At 38.9% G+C, this 19,070-nt stretch overlaps 1 protein-coding gene across 4 annotated transcripts in view; it reads left to right on the top strand.

Moving 5' to 3' along the window:
* The window catches only part of LOC102057923 (ubiquitin-conjugating enzyme E2 E2), a 217,852-nt gene that overhangs the window by 161,611 nt on the left and 37,171 nt on the right, over window positions 1-19,070 (top strand). For all 4 annotated transcript variants that reach the window (XM_055706976.1, XM_055706975.1, XM_055706973.1 and 1 more), the window contains one exon: window positions 17,539-17,671. In XM_055706976.1, coding sequence (XP_055562951.1) covers window positions 17,539-17,671 — 133 coding nt within the window. The remainder of the gene's footprint in view (window positions 1-17,538; window positions 17,672-19,070) is intronic.

Below are 19,070 nucleotides of genomic sequence, written 5' to 3'. Positions count from 1 at the left end.
CAACACCCAGCAGTTTTCTCTGAGAGTATGTTCCATCTCCTGGATGGACCCAGTCAACTGGACTTCACCATTTCAGGTTACCTTTTCCCTGGAGCAGGTTAAATTTGTGCACAACTCCATCAGCTGTCCCTTTGAGACAGCCTCAGTGACATTTTGGCATTGTCAAGCTGTCTTGTCTGCAAGCCACTGTGCAGCCTACAAAAAACATGCAATTCCTTCTTCGTTGACTGAACCTCCTGGCCATACCTCCATGCAGAAGAAAAGTAAAGAGTGTAAACACAGTTCCTAAACAGTCGGTATCTTCTACTCTTCAAAAGAAGTTTTTTCTTAATTTATGTGAAGATACTCTTAATTCATGTTTGCAATTGCCATCTGTTCTGAAGCAAAGATGTTGATTTTAAGTGTGTGGGTGTTTTACATTATGTTCTTGCTCTGATTGCATTCTTGTGGTTACAGGAGACAAGTATGATCCCTGTGATAATGGATGTATTATTTTAAACTCTGTTATTAAGAAAATTTATTCTGTGCATCAGTTTTTATATTTCTTATTACAGGCACAAAAAATCACAGAGCAGCAGAATCCTCATATGAAAGGTGTTATATTATTCATTAAGGGAAAATTGCCAATTAAAGTGTGTTACAAATGGTTCCACTCTAAATAGTGTTTATTCTACCCATGGATAGAGATTTTGCTCACTCAGCTTAGAGTAAGTAGATTCCCTACAATCAGTGAATCTGACTGAGTATGTGCTGAAGTATTGTACTCAGTAGAGGTACCGCAGCCTGTTTCCTTGGATTCCTCTCCCTGCAGGATATATTGCAATGAGGCCGAACCTAGAGACAATTACAGCGGAGAGCCACTAGCACACCAAGGTGGTGTGGTGTGGCTGGGTCCCTTCACCTCAGGCTCTAGAACCTGTTTCCCACTGTCGTGTGGTGCAGCAGATGCAGATGTTCAACACAGGGCATCCTGGGTTTAAACTTCTGCTGAACAGATGAAAACCCGACTGTAAGGTGCCCCTGAGCTGGTAACAAGCCGTGTATTCTGTGCCTGCAGTGGGTACTGATCGCATGCCCTAAACCCACAAAAAGCAGCAACACCCCCTGAAAATCCAACAGGAAACTCTTAGGACTTGTTCTGCAATACTCCATCCCTGGATAATTCAGATTATTCATTGCCCAACACAACTAAATAGACCTTGCTTATTAGTGCCTCCTGGTAATGGACTGGCTGAAAAATAATGCTATAAAAGAAATGTATTTCAATTCCTGGAATGCAACTTTTCATTTTGCTGTCAAAACCAGCAAGCTGCAGCTTGGAAGCGTGGGTCCTGGGAAGCTTGTGTCCTCCAGTAGCTTTATGTGCACAAAACGTTGCTGTTCACATCCACATGCATTTTTGGTACTGGATCCTAACATTTTGTAAAACCTGAAGATAATTAATGACTCCTCTTTATAGTACTGTGGATATTTTCATTGGCAACACCAGGTAGAAAGTATTTGCAGCAACATGTTATTAAGTTTTAAATATCGCAGAGCAATGACTGCAAGGGGTACTACGTGTGACTGCAGAGACGTAACTTTATAAAACTATTCCCTAACACCTAGAGTCCAGGTCTTCTCCTCGGTGTGGTGGGAAGCCCACAGCAAAGGACCGGGCATTGCTCCAACCCTCTGGGTTTTTATTCTCTGCGCCTGTAAAAGTAATGTTATTGAATGAATGAAGAATGTTTTAAGCGTGGGTTGTCAAAGGGTTTGAAAATCTATTCCGCAAGGGAACAGCTGCCTGCCCCCACTCCCCAGTCAGGAGTTTCTGGTTCTGGGGCAGTCTCTGATGAGGAGGTGTGAAGTATTTTAATGAAGCAAAATCTTTTGTTTAAAATACTGAAAAATTAATTTTGGATGTATATTTGAATATGCATTTCTTGGTTCTTTATTTTTTGGCATCTGTGGCACCTAGCCTGACAGACACACACCCCACACACTCCCGAAAAAATAATACCAATTTTCTGAAATTTGGAAGTAATTATAAACCACAGAGCAAGAATATTATGGTGAGTTTCACAGCAACTGCCTGACCATGGAGTAAGAGGTACAAGGCCATTTCTGCTCATGATGTGATTACAGGGGTAATAACTTAAAACGTCACTTGAAGCCCCAAACCACTTGAATTTTATTTGATTCATTAGCTGTGTATTAAACTGAGAAATGTATTTTAGTATTGAAATGTACACTAGGTAGCTATAACAGGTATGCCAATGCCATATGTAATGAATAACTGTAATGTTTTATAGCCCACAAATGAAAAATACTTGTGGTCAATATAGGGAAACAGAGATGAAAAGGGATGAAAAAGGTATCTGATTTTTTGGACAACAGATATGTCAATACAAAACTTTTAATTAGCATTGTTGGGAAATCCTAATTTGCCTAAATTGATAACCATAAATTGAAATTGTATTTGTGAGGGTGACATCTAACTTGCACTAAATCTCTCCTGTCATTTTTTGGAAATAGAAGAAAGTTCAGACATAGAATTATTTATACAATAAGATATATGGGCTTCTGAGCATTACAGGGTTTTAGATAAATTCTCCAAAGCATGCAAGGTGAGAAAAACTTACTTTTTGCAGACTCTCCTCAATTTATGAAGTAAAATATATTTATTGGTTTTATGAAGTTAGAGGAGTAAAATAAGACAGCAGTGTCAATCCAAGAGTAGTGCTGTTGATGTTGCTAATACTGCTTCATTTGCAAAAAATAAAATTATTTGTAAACCACTTTTGCTTCCCACTGTTTATGCTGGTTTGTTTACCACAAAAACCTCTGGACAATAGCAGACAGATTTTGAAAGACACACTGTGTGTAATTTCTATTTGTAAATATTATGATTCTGTTTTTAAACGCAGTATTTACAGTCACATGTGAGGAAGCAGCTGGCCGCTACCATTTGTGAACGCCTCTTATTCACACAATCGTGTTTTTGAGGAAGATAAATTTACTTTACCTGTCAGTTTGCCAGGACCTCAGTTTCCTGATTTTCAACAAAAAGGGTATTTCATTGCTCTGGACTTTTTAGGAGGGAGTGGCTTGCAGGGCGGGGATGGGTTTCTGAAATGGGGAGTGATTTTTAGACATTGTTACTTTTTGTGTAGTTTCTGCTGTGGTAGCACAGCAAGCCTGAGCACAGGACTGGCATGCTGTTAAAAGATTAAAAAAAAAAATACAATAAATAACAGAAAGTTAACCTGGAAGCCAGACTGATTATCTTTCCTTCAGTTTGCTAATTCATTTTCTCATGTCTAGTGCTACTCAGTTTGACCTTTTACCTCTGCAGAGAAAATATTCATAGAATCATAGAATCATTTAGGTTGGAAAAGACCTCTAAGATCATTAACCTAGCACTGCCAAGTACACCACTAAACCATGCCCCTGTAAAAGTGTTCCAATTTTTTTAAAATTCTAGTAAGTGTAGAGTCCTGAACCCAACAATAATCCCCATGAGTGATAAAATTACTTGAAAATAAGTGTTGAAATGCAAATGAAAATAGAAATATTATTTAAATCTGGAATAATGGCTTATGAAGGAGTGTACATCAAAAATGTAATAAATCTAGTTTTGTGCAACAAGTTAATAGACTTCCCAAATTACTGTGTTCTCTTATTTCACACAGGAACTGACATTTCAGTTCTGAATGTCAGAGAACTGTATTTAAATTGTTCTGCACAATCTCAGACCCCTGCAGAAGTGATAGGCCCAGAAATCAACAAGTTTGGTTCATATTTCTGTAGGATTCTAAAATATTGCTGTAAGGAAAAAAACTTGATCAAAGCTTGGTGGTTGTGGGGACTGCACAACCATCCACTGCTTTTTGATTTTGAAGGTTTGGGGGGGGGGGGGGGGGTGATCATCTGAGGATGAGGTTTTAGAATACGTTTCCTAACGTGATAAACAGAAAACAATTTGAAGTAGGTCAACATACATTCGAATGCACACAATTGCACACACAAGGCTTTTTTTTTAACGAGACTCACTAAAATTAGATTTTAAGATTACAAGCACAACTACATGACATTTTATGGATTTACAAATGGCTTGTAAATGCTTTTTTTTTGTGCATTTCAATGTATTGAAGTCAGTGGGAGTTTTTTCACTGGCATCACTGAACACTGGATCAACTCTTGAGTGCACAGGATTGAGCCTTTGCTTCCCAGGAAACTCGACTGTCACTCATAGCTTCTGTGCGTTGGGGTTGAATTCACCTAGTTTGGTAAACATGCATGTAAATCACTTTGGTATCTTTAGGAAAAGCTAAGTAATGTGTCCTGTAGGGGAAACAGTGTTCATGTATTAAACACTGCTGAGTTGAGTGCTTCATTGCGTACATCATGTCTTGAGGGTAGGCCCTGTGGTATCTCTATTACACAAGAGTGTCTCTTGACAGGAGTTAAAATCTACAGACAATTTCTGTATTCTGACATTTTCCCTGTCATATTTGCCACTTTTCTTAGGCACATTTGTTGGCATGCCTGAGTGCCTTTGAGTGAGGGGGGTGCACTTCGTAGCACAGCTCCAGTCCTCCATATGCTATACATTTAGCTTTAAATACATCATTTTTGTATTTCGAGGGAACTGCACTAACTTGATAGTGTTGCCTGGGGGAGAAAGAAATGCTTTCATGCAGATTGTCACGGGCAGTGGAGTGATAGCTGAAAGTAGCTGGCCTTATTAAGCAAAGTTCCTGGAGGTGTTTACATGTCTGTGTAGCTGTAAAATAGCCTTTCTAAGTCCTGTTTTTTCCCCCTTCCCCCAGTTCTGTGTTTCAAGTTAATATATATATAGTTATATGTGAGCTTCTGTCTAGAAAAAGATTAGGAGCAAAGACTAAATCCCATTTGTGTTACCCGTGTGGTTAGCTGGGTTGCTTTCAGTGCGTCTACTTGAACAAGTAAAATAAAAACAGATTTAATTCCAAATCCTTTTACTAACCAGCAGGGAAGAGTACTCATTGACCATAATAATATCTTAGCTGAGTACTAGATGTCATCTATAAATGATACACATTTTTAGTCATTAAATCACATTAAGCAGTACTAAGTTTTGCCCTCAGCATAAGTAGTTTCTTGCAATTGCATCTGTCTCTTCAGTATGCAGAGAACATGAAAGGAAAATTGTGTTTTACCCTATTATCTAAGAAATTGCAAAGCTATGAAAAAAACAGATTACTATTAATAAACAAAATTTTCTTCAAAAGGCTGTGCGTACAGTTGTGAGGAAACAGCTGCTCTCCCTTCCAGAATATACAATTGGCAAGTACATTAATTTAAAAAAAGATTATTTTGAAGGCATCAAAAACAGAAAAAGTGCAGAAACTGTGACAAGAATACATACGCATGCTGTTGTGATTCAATATGATCTGACAGAGGAGCACTTTTTCCTCTTAATACATAAAATGGAATATTTAAATCTTTCTCAGGTGGCTAGATTTTTGCTAAATTATCACAAGCAATACAGGTGAGCTACTGCTGGGTTTGATCATATTCAAGATACTGAACAGTAATATGGCTTTAAATACCTCCGCCTTGCCTTCCCTCTGCATTAGTAAAAAGGCAGGACTTTTTTCTCTTAAAACTACTACACCAAATATGGTGTTTGTGAAGAGTCCTTAACTGATCGTTACAGCAATTAGTACAGATACCTTCCTAATTAACCTGTGACTAACTGATAAAGTCAGGCAGCTGTCTGCATGTGTTCCTACAGCATCATCAGGGTCTCAACCAAGAGGTAGCACATGCAGCAGCCAAAGAGTATCTCCTCCTCCATCCAGTCAGCATTGCCAGCAAGGCTGCAGTCAGAGCAGTGATATTCTTATGACTTGGGACATCTGTCTGCTAAGAAATGGATTTGTAAAAAACCTACTAATTAGATGCAGACCACCGAAGAGCCTCCAAATATGAACAATATGGACAGAAGCTATCAAGACTAGCACCGAACCAGAGACCATAAGATGAATGCTTTTGTAGCTCATAGCCATTTGCTCCAGCTGCCTGCTTTGAATACACAAGGCTTAAACAGTCGTGATTAGGATAATAAAGATAAATGGTAACGCGTGATAAAGGTAAGTAACATAACTCTAGTGTTCATAGTTTAAGCTACATATTAGTTTTGTGTTGTGAGTTTCAGTATGACTTAGTGTAGTGTTCCGTGGTTCTCCTGGTGGTGGTACCTCTGACTCAGAGTCGTTTGTCACTTAATGCATGCAACTGGTAATGTTACAGAATAAACAATGATGAGAGAAGGTAGCACTGCAGCTGAGCTGGAACTGAAAATGGGAAAGAAAATAACACCAATGTGATTTTTATCATGCAAAAAACATCTGTATGAGTAAGGATTCCAAGTTCTTGTTGCCAAGGAAATTATAATGGCAATTTCAACTGTTGTTGGTATTATATCTTGATGTAGGGAACATACGCTGTGGTTGTTTTTACAAGGTCTTATATATGTGAAGTTTAATTCTTCTGTGACATAGTTATTGATTACGATTTAGAGATTAGAATGCTGGTTCGCCCTTACTAATTAGAAATGTTGGTTCATCATTAGACAAGGCATGATTTCTGCAGTAGATCATGTGTGAGGCCTACAGCAGTGGAAGTGTCACTTGAAACCTTGAGAGGGATTTTAAAGAGCTCTGAATTCTCCAGCTCTAAGGTGAAGACCACTTTCACGAGCAAGTACCTGCATACCTGTTGTTTGCCTTCCCGTCCTGAGAACAGAGGCTGAGGACTTCTTCTTCCAGCCATATGCTTTCATTATGCCTTTCAGATTACAAGCGAGTCTCCTTTTCTTGAACCAGTTTTGCCATCATCCTTCCCAGGACCACTTTCCATCTTTCCATCCTAATTCTTTTGAATAAAGCAAGGGATGAAACTAAGCCATTTATAGGGAAGGGTTTTCTAATCAGGATTCCTGATCCTAGGAGCACAGTGGAGGGCTGTGTACTGAGAAGAACATAGCCTCAGTTGTCCCAAATAAGCTCACCTTTACTGAAAACCACAATGGACCAACTGCATTCTAACAGTGAAGTCTGCGGGATAACCGGTTTCTGGGACTGTTTTAGTAAGTTCACTTCGTAACTCCAGGTCTGACTTGGAGAGGATTTCCAGCAACCTCAGAACAGAAAGCTCGGTCCTGCATAAGCCCTTCCTAACCTCAGCCCCAGAATCCCTCCCAAAAGATCCTAGGAGAAAATTATGCTGATAGAAAAATGAGAAATTTTGCATATATTTTATTTTCTGTTTACCCTGTCATGGATCCAGCTAAGTCCCCCATTCCAGAGAAGAGGTCCTAACAATATTCTCCTGAAGTAGAAGAAGCCACATTACCAGGTCCCAGTCTCATGTAAATGCTCCCCAAAATCTGCAGAATCCCTGTTTATTTTGACTAGTCGGTCAAGTGGTATAAACTGTTCAGTCCTCACACATATGGCAAAGAAATTTGCCTATAAACGGTGTTTTCTTCTGATAAGTCACAACAGGGCCTGCAATAAGGACAATCAGTCTCAATCAAAAAGTGAGACATTTTAATGTTTCTTTCACTTTGGACCTATGGCTGGTCTCCATATTTGAAGTACGAGAATAATTTCAAATGAAGAAAAAAGGTTGTGAAAATGCGTCCATTTGCCCGCAATTTCCAAGTGTGTTTTCTTCTACTTACCAGAGATCTGGAGAAATAAGGCAGCCTCTTAACTAAATTGACTAAATAAAAGGAATCTGCTTTTGAAGTATATGGATTTCAGAATCAAATTTCCTTTTTTTCTGTGCCTGTTGGCTTTATAGGCTTGTTTACTCAGGAGGAAATGACTTGTTTTATAATGTGTTTAACATCATGTTAGTTAATCTGTGCCATAATACAGAGTTGTTCCTTGTGTAAGCAAGCATTTCATGTGTAAGCATGTGTGAATCTCTCGCTGAAATGAGGGGAGTCTGTATTCGGGCCCCTTCCTCTGTTTACAGAATGGACAGAAGAGCAGGCTTGTTGATTACACAGCTGTATTTTATGTTTGAGATATCCCTCTGTAAATACTAACTTCTTTAAATTTTCTTCTCATTGCTTTCCCTCATGAATATTTTGGGACAGTTTTACAAGCAGCTTATGTATATAAACTGAAGTCTCCAAAATGTCACAAAAGGAAATCTCAGAATGGGGCCCCTTCAGAAAAAATGCTACTAAATAATTCTTGTTGCATAAGGTCTCCAAATTTCCAGGCTCCTGTTTATACAACTGCTTTGTAGACAGGATTATTAAAGATGACAGTCTTGAGCAAATCAAACCTCTTTACAGGCAGTTGAATAAATAGTTTCCAAGTAAGGGAACGATACAATGACTAGTGGTTACACAGAAAAGCACTTTTCTGAGGAACAGAGAATATGCAGTCATTGAAAAACATTACTGCCTTGCTTACAGTATTCATAATAATCAGAAAATGTGTGTGTACATATATTAGAAATAATCCTGTGTAAATCATTCTCAATTACTGAAATGGCTGACTATTGCAGAATAGCTTCACACTAACGTTTCTTAGATACTGTAGAGATCTTTTCTGGGTAAGACTTAAAAAATTTTCTTACATGAAACCATAAGTCTATCATCAGAAAGTGAAGGGGGCATTAATTGAAGTTCAGCTGATCCATTCATCGCTAATCCATTGTGCATGATTTTTTTTTTTTCATTTTTCGTCATTTCTGATGAAGTGCAGGAGTTTGGAGTATTTTTTTTTATAAGTGATCAAACCAACATATCAAATGGATTTCAAATCTATATATTTCAGTATATTGCACCCTTTCATGGCAGGTCTTTCTAGTCTGTTTGAGCTGGTCTGCTTTAGCCCTGTCTACCTCTCTCTCGTGTTGAATCTGAGGTTTCCACAGGAACTAAAGTCAGTGCTCCTTTAAAGAATGCTTGCTTCCCAACTGCACCTCTTAAATCTTCCAGCTGCTATGGGGTTTCTGTGTTATCTGTCTGCACTCAGTAACCTCATCCTTTTAAATTAGATTTAAAATCTTAAAATATAGTGCCTGATAGTGCCACCCCACTGTTGTGTGGCATGTTTTCTGTTTAACTTAGGAAAGACAGAATGGTAAATTACAGCTGTTGTGCATAAGGAGAAATGTTGTGAAATTAAAAAGTAGTTTCATTTTGAAAAGTAAATGGTAATCCTGGGAAAGAAAAAAAAACTCAAGGAAAAGCAGATTAGGAGGAGTAACATGAAAATAATATCACTTGGCAAGCTGCAAGGTTGGAGGCCATAATAGAAGGTCCCAGGACAGTCTGTTCATTATTTTGTAGTGTTTCTCATTCCTTCTTTTTCTCTTTTGCTAAAATGTGGCTACAAATCATGCTTGATATGATTTACCATAGAGGCAAATCAGGCTTATAGATATTTTATCTTATTTAAACTACACAGTCTATTTCTGGTGGCATAGAAGAGCTGGAACTACAGTTGGTGGTACTGCTTGTAAAGAAAAAGAAACAAAAGATGTGGCAAAAGGGAATTAAGCCTATAGATATGTAATAGGAGGCAAATGAGTGTTTCCAGTGCTGAACAAGGAAAGCCTTCTGTGAAGGGTTTTATGTAATTTTGTTCAGCTGAACAAAGTGGAGAATACTTAACAAAATTGCCATTTTTAAAATCTCATTGTGAATACTCAGCATGCTGTGATCATACACTGTGTAATGGTGTTTGCAATGAATAAATTGCTGTAGATACTATAATATAAATAACTATTCTGTGCATTAAGAAGCGGTTTTCTTCATGATGGTGTCTATCTCAGGAATGCTCTGAAGACAGGACTTTAGAGAATAGAAGCATCCAAGTGCTCGTTGAATAATACCAGTCTGCTAAAGTGCTAGGATACTTTTAATAATTTTTAGTGGCATTATTTAGAAGTGAATAATAAAATCAACAAAGTGATATTCACTTGGTCTTAATCTGTTTGTTATTTTTACTGTGGCCAAAACTTAACTCATTTTAAACACAACACAGCTTCAGCCAATAATTTGTAATGGCTCCAGTGACAGGAAGGCAGAGAAAGTTAATCACAAGGAGAAAAGGATTTGCCTCGTAGCAGACTTTCCAGCACACTGACCTGGTGTGGTGGGGGTTTGTTGCAAGAAATAAAGTGGCAGGAAGGCCCAAAGTTAAACTGCCATATCGCTTTGGGTGATAAATAGACCTCTAGAGACACCTTCCTAAAACCAGAGAAGACTGACAACGAAAAAATACCATACCGTACTGTATACAAGTGCTCTCAATAAGCACATGAAGCAGTATTTAGGTTTATCCTGTAATACATTACTGCTCCTTTGACAGCTCATTGGGATCAGTTTTCCTAGATACTCTTCCAATCGCATTTGCCACAAGCATATTGGTTCCAAAGTGTAGATGAAAATGGTAACTGGCTTCAATAAAAAGCACTTGCTAAAAGCAGGATATAACCACTTTGAAGGAATTGTAGCATGAGTTAGAAAAATGTCTTAATACCCTCCTTCTCTTACTGCTTGCCTAAAAGTACTTTTTTTTTTTTTAAGTTTCTTATGGAAAGATGTTCTCAGTCAGAAAACTGGACAAACTGAAAGAAAGTCTGATCCAAATTTTTCAGCTGAATTCTCTCTCTGTAATGGAAACTAAGTGTTGTAAGGGGTTTGTCTGAAGTTTCTCTTTCTGCCAAAACCTTTCTGAGTGACTAGTGACCCAGTCATTTCACCCTCAGTTTCCATTATGAAAAATTAAGTCTAATGAGAGATACCTACTAAAAAATCATGCTTACCTCATCTAATTAGGTTGCTATTCCAACATGTGTGAGGCATAAATTCCCAGTAATATTGCAAGGTGACAAAAAATACTGGATCTAGAATAGACTCAAATTTGAGTGTTAGATCACGGAAAGCCAAGCTTTTTCACTACATATATAGCATCTAGTTAAAGTGAAATGAACAACTCTTTAAAAACGTATGTGTATTACTAATTTTCTTAGAGTAATTCAGATCTCTTGGGCCTCAAATTTAATGCTGAAAAATTTCTAGTTTTGGTCTAGATTATAAGTAATAAGAACCATGAGCATCTTCTCAGATGATCAGCAGATTTTCAGGAAAAAAGAAATTAAGAAAAGGTTATGCATTCTAAAGGTACAAATTTGGGGGGGGGTGTTATTTCTTGATGACAGTTTAAGTCATCAATATTACAGCTGAAGTAAGCACTTATCTCTAATTCTGAAGTTTATTTCTTTAATTGTTCTTCGATTTTACTGCTTAGAGACTAGCCTGCTAATTTTATTCATAGCAGAGGTGTTATTAACCATACAACTGTGCCCATTGCCACAGGCAGTCTCAGTGCTCTCTGCTATCTCTTTGTTTTTGTTTTGTAGAAATGTATTCCTTTGGCTGCTGTGGCAACTGTTTATTACATACATTTATAAAAGTACCTACTGATATCACTGTAGCATCTGGGTAGGCAGCTGTGACTCCCTTTCCCTTCCCTATGCCACTGTTGCTGCAGCATCCGCTCTGCTTGCTCTTCATTTTCTACATCGCAGAAGAAGCGCAACAGGGAAGAGAAGAAACAAAATGAGTGACTGCTGTACCATAATAAAATCCCCCTGCACCATTTTCCACCCCCTCCTCCTTTCTGGAGAAAAATGAAAAATAGCAGGATGTGCCGATCACTGTTGATGAGAGAAAAAGAAAGAGGATGGGAGGGGGAGGGGGATCTGCATGTACCTGAAGGGAGTAAGGGTCCACCATCATGGAGAAATGAATTATCACCCTACAGAGAGGGGGTGGGAAAGAAACCACCCCCCAGCAGAAAATAGAAAATACAGATTCTGCAAAGAAGAGTTGTTGGTAACAAGGGAAGAGAAAGGGTGAAGGCTTGAGAGGTGGTGGATCAGGTGGGCTTCCAGAATGAAGATGAGAGAGAATTGGGGGAAGAGCAGATGAAATTAAACAGATAACCGGTGCTGCTGGCACTGTCTAGTCCAAAGCCAAAGACACACAGCTGTGGCTCACAGGGCTTTGATGCCAGTGCTTCTCAATGGCACTATTTTTGCATTTTGTTGAATGGGGCTGGGCTGGGTGTGCAGGTGGGTCCTCTTCCCAGACCGAGATTATTCAGCAACCGTTTTGCCAGCACAGCCCCAGTGCTGGTCTTGTGGCTGCCCCCAAGCTCGGGGATAGACCGGAGCTGCGGTGCAGACCAAAGCAATGCTTTTGCTTAGGACCAGTTTCAGTATTGGCACCACGTTCAAAACAGAGAGCAAAGGTATATATGGGTTTTATTTTAACGAGGCTTTCTGTGGGCTTATCAAGAGATGTATCTTGAAATATGTATCTATGAAAGCTGAATCTGCAGGCTTCTGTTCTGTCACGTCCATCCTCTTCTCTCACCAGCTGTGATCTTGAACCATTTTGCCAACCTTCCAATACTTTTGTATCCACTTTGCCCTCTGGGCAAGTGGCTTCCCAGAAGCATTCATGGAGGGCAGCTAAGTGCAGGATCTGCTCCAGCATAACTGTGAGATGTGCAAGAAGTAGGATTGCAACAAACTGTTTTAATACTTACACACGGCGGTGATTCTGCGGTGAGCTTCTCCCTTCAGAAGGAAGTCTCTTCAACAGTAAAGGCAAAGCTCCACGTAGTAAAAGGAAGGGAAGTGGAAGAGACTTGAGGTTACCCTCTTCTTTCTGCTGTCATGTTTCTGAAGATAGTTGAGAGGGACTGCATCCTCCATGGACTGCATGTAGGGCAGAGGAACCCCAGTTCTGATGTGTGTTTCTGTGTGCTAAACCAATTCAGGCTAGACAATGCAGGAATAAGTATGAATTGCAATAGACAATGCCATGGAAAGTGAGTTCATGACAAAATTAGTATAATATCCTGGTCCTGCTTTATTCTATCCTGTTATAAAGGAAGAGGATAAAAATTAATTTAAACTCACCCAGTCCAGAGGAATCTTTCCATTTCTTTGAGTCTTGTGGAATGGGAAGGCCGCCTGACCATCTCACTTTCCTGTTTTACTTGGCCTGATCGCTTTCCCCCACACACCATTCATGTGTCAGATCTAGACAGTAATTTAAGTTACAAGTCCTTTTCTTACTTCTTTGTTTTGTGCCACAGGCTTGCGTTTTCCTTGTATTAAAGAGTACAGTTACACTTTAAAAGTGGATGCCATAAAGTTTCAGAGACCAAGAATGGAAGGGAAGACACTAAACTAGTCCTCATTTTCCACATCAGCAGAAACACACCAGGACGTTATGCCACCTCCAGTTATAGATGCTGGTGAAGCATGTGACCCTCATCAAGAAATATAAGTTAGATTCGAAAATAATAACATTATTTTGACTAATTTATTCCATATGAATACTTGGTACGCAAGGGAGATACTGTTATTTTTTTTACCTTCTGTATTTTCACTTTTTGTAGTCATTCCCTAGAAATGGAGTAAATTTCTGTACAAACAACAGCTCTGATTAAACTAAAAGTCACCTGTAATTTCATAACTTTTCCAGATAGGTTTTCATCTGGTATGTCTCATAGATGCTGCTGTTTCCATACAACTCTCCTAAAACATTATTTTGAAATTATTATTTTAGGATATTCTAAGTGCAGGGAAAGTTTGGTGTTTATGAGGCATTGTACTGGACAAGCAGTTTTTAGCAGCACTACTTTCAAGTGGCTGCCTGCCTAAAACATGTTGAGGGAATAGAAGATACTCAGTGCATTTAGGCATATTTAAAGCAAAATTAATTCGGTTATAGTAGCTTTTAAAGTATTTTGCTGCTAACTGTGACTGATGAGCATACATTTCACCTGCAAGTACGTATGTGGGAAGCAGTGGCAAAACAAAAATATGTAAGGAGAGGCGAAGGAGAGTGGAATAAAATGGAGACCATTTTACATATTTTGACTCCTATGTCCTGAATTTCATACACCCTTATTGATGTCATTCTGGAAGAGGAAGAAGGCTGGCTCCATGTCCACCTACCCCAGCTCTTCCAGAAAGCAAGGCCTCCCCAGCAGGTGAAGTGCAGTATTCTGTGGCGTGTCGGGAATAATAACAGCAGAGGGCTAGCTCCCGACAAACCACTGATAACTTCAAGTGTCCATGGCCCTTATCTGCAACTCTACTTTCTCAGCCCGATGTTACAAATTCTACCTGGGAGCTAACACTGGAAGCATGGGGAGTACCAGCTGCAGTCACACCACGTGCTTCTTGCTGAGCCCCTCGGTTGCCTCATCCTGCAGAGTCACTATAGGGTTTCAGCATCACGGCTCAAACTGGGAGGCTGCTTTGCTGGTCTGACAGCAGACCTGTCCTTCTCCTGACCACCTTATCCTTAATAGTTCAGCCACTTCCACCTGGAGCTGCCACAGCCGCTGTTATTTTTCCCCTGAAACGGAGTGATTTAGCAGTAGGTTAGTAGCAGGCAGCGTGTGTATGCTCTGGCCCTGGGTCAGTTGAGTTCAAGGCAGATTTAGTCTGCCCTTCGCTGAGCGGGTGCACATCTGAATCTGTCCTTCCAAAGATAACAGAACTTCAGGCACTGAGATGTTTGGCTTCCTTTCTTTGAGATCTGTGGTTTGGTTGCCAGTAACATTAATAGAGCTGGAATATAAATCATACTGAATGTAAAACATTTGGGCTTCAGTGTGCTGGGCAGATATCCATGTAGAGAGAAGGGCAATTAAATCCGCTTGCATTATAAACCTTATAGAATAAGGCTTTGGCTGAGGTCTTGCACATATGGGAATTTTCTCTGGTGAAGCCTGATGAGTCGTCGCTCTGGTTGCCAATAGTGTGGATAAATAAAAGGCTTAACAATTAGGAAAGAAGCAAAACAAAGATAATACACCTGTCAAACTTTTTGTATTATTAATGTGCAAGTGAAAAAACATCATGCTTGTGCACGCTGTTGCCCTTAATACCAGCGGCTGCCTGTGCACATGGATCGCTATTTTACATCGGCTGAACAGCCTTGCTGCCAGCAAGCACTCAACAGGCAACATCAGTAACAGCAGTCTTCCCACGCTTTATACAATTCAAGTTATTCTTCAAATTAATAATAATACTTAATAAAGCTTCATCTCTCATTTGCAAAGAAAACCTTCAATTAATGTTAATCAGCATCCTCAGAATGTGATCAGGCTGGGCTTGTAGCTGGACGTGCCGAAACAGTTCAACTGGCAGATGGAGCATTTTCCAACTCTTCTAATTAATGACTGCTCATTTCAAATGTTAATGCAATTAAATAAATAGGCAAAACAAATAAGAATAATATACATTACAAAAATGCCACTGTCAGAGAGGGTTCTGATCAAAAGTGAGCCTTGCTCAAGCCCCAGAAGGGCCCAACCGTTCCCTCTTGGCTAAATGAGGTCTAAAAAAGACAGGGCTTGCTTTTGTTACTTGCCGTTTCCAACCACTTCTCTGGGACCGACATTTATATCGCTTCCATTTTAACCTGCTGGCATCAACTGAGTCATTGCTCCTCCAAATATTAGAATGTTTTTCTGCAGAAAATGGGAAAGGATTTCCTTCATGTATTATGAGCTTTTTCTCATGTAAGATTTAGATTGCCCCTGCTTCTTGCCTTTTCTAGTTGAACTAATTGCCTGATCTTTTTTTTTTTTTTTTTAGGGTTTTACTTTCTGTGAACCTTGTATACCATAGTACTGCTGTAGGACCACATTTGTTTGGGCTTATAAAGAGTTCAATTAGCCCCTTAATGCCTAGTTCAGTCACAATTAAACCTTCCCTGTTGACTCAGGATTGGTCTTTCTAAAGGCAGTGGAGGTGTTTTTAATTATTCATTCACTGGTTTGTTTTTTACAGCAGTCTCAGCTGTGCTTTATTATTCAAAGGTTAATGCAAACTGAGAACTGGGTAAATTAAATTTGTTTGGCAGCTAGCAACCTGATGTATTATCGACACTGTGAAATATGGATGGCAACACTTCTGCTGTTGTGACACTCTAAAAAGCCAGATTTTATCTTTAAAACAATTGCTAGTTTTGTTACTATGGCTGATAGAAAATGAATGTTCCATAATGTTATAGTATCTCTAACCCATTTTTGTTAGGAAAGCGCATAGTTTGGAAAGCCAGGAAGCATTAACAGCTATTATAGAAAATTGATGTAGGTACCATGACTAATGAAGTACACTTCACAGTACAAAGTCACGCAGTTGTATGCAGGGAATCATGCAGCCAGAAGTTTTATTGAAGAGGGCCCAAGGAATTTCAGGTGAAAGAGGGTTTTATTAACTTTCAATGAACAAAATGAATAGTTGAGCAGTGAACATGACATGATGTCGTATAATAATTGTATGCCTTGGGTACACTGTGAGGCATGGAGCATAGCCAAGAGCTTTCATCTGTTCTACACACAGGGTTATTTCACAAACCCCTGCACGCTGTGGAAATCTTTATTGCAAACGTAGCAAGAATTGTATCACAAGAAATGCCTTAAGACAATACCACGTCACTTATTTGAAATATCTACCAGCACTGCCTTCCTCTGAAACATATTCGTCAGATATTTAGAAGCCACCGTCCCAACTGATCCTAATTGAAATTCACATCCTGTATCAGTGACTGGTATCAGCAGGCTGTGAACCAAAAGGAAGTCTTCATATTCCTTAAGAGGCCACCCTGAGTAAAGTATGTATTTCTATGGGCAAGCATTATGTTGTATGAAAGGAGGCTGTGTTGGCTTGTGGAAGAGTCATGCCCAAGAACTTTTATTAGGTTTTAATTTTATTTTTTCAGAAATTGACCATGTGGGTGAGAGATTTTTCTTGTTGCACGTAAGGATTATGTTTTGTACATTTTAAATACTGTTTCAGTGCTGTATTTTTAAACGGGGGCTTTGAATTAACATAATCCAAGAGTTTAACCCGCTTCCTGTTTATAATATTTTTAAGATACGGTAATGATTGCAGAGTAAAGCAGCCTTCTGTACTGGTGACTGGAGACCTTAGGTTAGTAACTTAGAAAGTGCAGCTGCAAGGTCATTTGTGCCCTGCTCAGTCTTTAGTACAGTCTGTGCTGTATAATAATATATGTAATTATACTGCAACTGACTGATGAGGTAGGTGGATGAGGAGGTAGGTGAAAATAGCATGGCTTGTGAGGCAAGACAGTAACAAGACATCTCAGCAAAGTAAGTCCCTGTATCCTTGCACTGTAAATACTTCACATCTGCCCACTAAAGTATTTGAGAGAAGGCAGTCAGAAATTTTTCTGTGCTTATTTGAATAATTTATAATGTGATTTTAATAATTCTTCCTAACTGAATATATTACTTCACCAAAAGTGTCACAGGACACCAGTTAGATGTTTTATCCAGGACTAACTTAATGAATGTAATATGCAATTTTGATTTGTAGTGTTATCGCAAAACCAGCAGTGCTACTGGTAGAGTATGACTGATGGAGTATATTCTTGATTGTATGTGGTTATTGTATTTTTGTTTTCTATTTTAGTGCTGGACCCAAAGGAGACAACATTTATGAATGGAGGTCAACTATACTGGGGCCTCCAGGGTCTGTATATGAAGGTGGAGTTTTCTTCCTTGACATTACCTTTTCACCGGACTATCCTTTTAAACCACCTAAGGTTAGTAGGAGGATATTATAAGTCTGATAGGAGTCCTCTCCTTGTGATTTTTTTTTCATGTATGTGTTGGTATATCATTGTAGGATGAAACATAAAGCCTCCAAGGCAATAGTGACTATTTAAACTGAGCATTTTGATGGAAAGATTTCAAGTAACTGCCTAAAATTTGCCTGTATGTTGCCAGTATGGCTGGATGGTTGTGGATTTGTTTAGCAAATGGTTGCATAATTTCCAACAGTACTTTGTTTGATTTGGATTTGTTTCTTATATGAAAGCAATTATATTTGAGTTGCACCCTTTATAAGCAACTGAAGATACGTAATCTTTCCAGTTTACCTACACCATTCACCAGGGGTCTGTGGCAGCCTGACAAAAACACTCACCTTTTGCACTAGCCCATATAAATTACCTCTGCAGCTGCAAGGTACGCTATTGTTCAAAAAGTTATAAGTAATTGCTTTGCATCAGTTTTCTAGAAGAATGTGGAAATACAGCAGCAAAGGCAAGAAACTGGAGTGAAAGACAGAAATTTACAGAATTCCATATGGATTAATTTTCTAATGTTATCGATAACAACACTAACCACAAACATAGAACTGTATTGATAACATGAAGGTGGTAGACCATTACCTTGTTCAGGTAGGCTCGGAATGTCAAACAGGAAAAATCTAGTGATTATGAAGACTGGAAAAACAGAAATGGGGTGAAATGTAGTAGTAGAATATGATCGATAACCAGTAGTAGTAATTGCTGAGGGAAGATGTCGAAATGGGGGTTTATTGGGTGATCACAGGATTATTACAAACCACTCATCTAATGCATCTATAAAAAAGGCAAATACACTCCTAAGATGCATCAGATAAGGAATTACCAATATCACACACAAAACACTTGTACGACCTTATCTGGAAGACTTGAGTACAATTCTTAACACACATGTTCACTAAGAGGAACAGAAGCTGGGAAAATTTACACCACAGGGCTGTTAATGGAGTCAAATAAATTGATGGGCCTGCTTTTATGAAACAAAGTGAAAAGAAGTCAGTTGTTTACCTTGCCAGTGTGGAGAGTGAGGCTTTGGAACATCTTCGCAGGAGGAGCTATGGGAGCAAAAGTATTTACCTTCTTTTTGACACATTTGTGAAAAAGTTGATATGCCACGCTGGTCTGTAATAGAAGGGTGTTGCATTAAAAGAGCGAGTATCTGGTTTCTATTTGATTACTGTGAGTACACTATTGAAAGAGAAATGGTTATAAACGGAATTTTAATGCCACAGTGGTTATGTTTATAGTAGCTAGCATGGATATTATCAGGAAAAAAAATTAAAAAAGAATGAGATGTGAATTCAAAGTACTTGGCATTCTGTAAATTGGACTTTCTAGCCAGTGACCTAAAGAT

Source organism: Falco cherrug, chromosome 4, assembly GCF_023634085.1.
Source record: "Falco cherrug isolate bFalChe1 chromosome 4, bFalChe1.pri, whole genome shotgun sequence".
NCBI classification, from domain to species: Eukaryota; Metazoa; Chordata; class Aves; order Falconiformes; family Falconidae; genus Falco; species Falco cherrug.
This window is presented reverse-complemented; position numbering and strand designations above follow the sequence as displayed.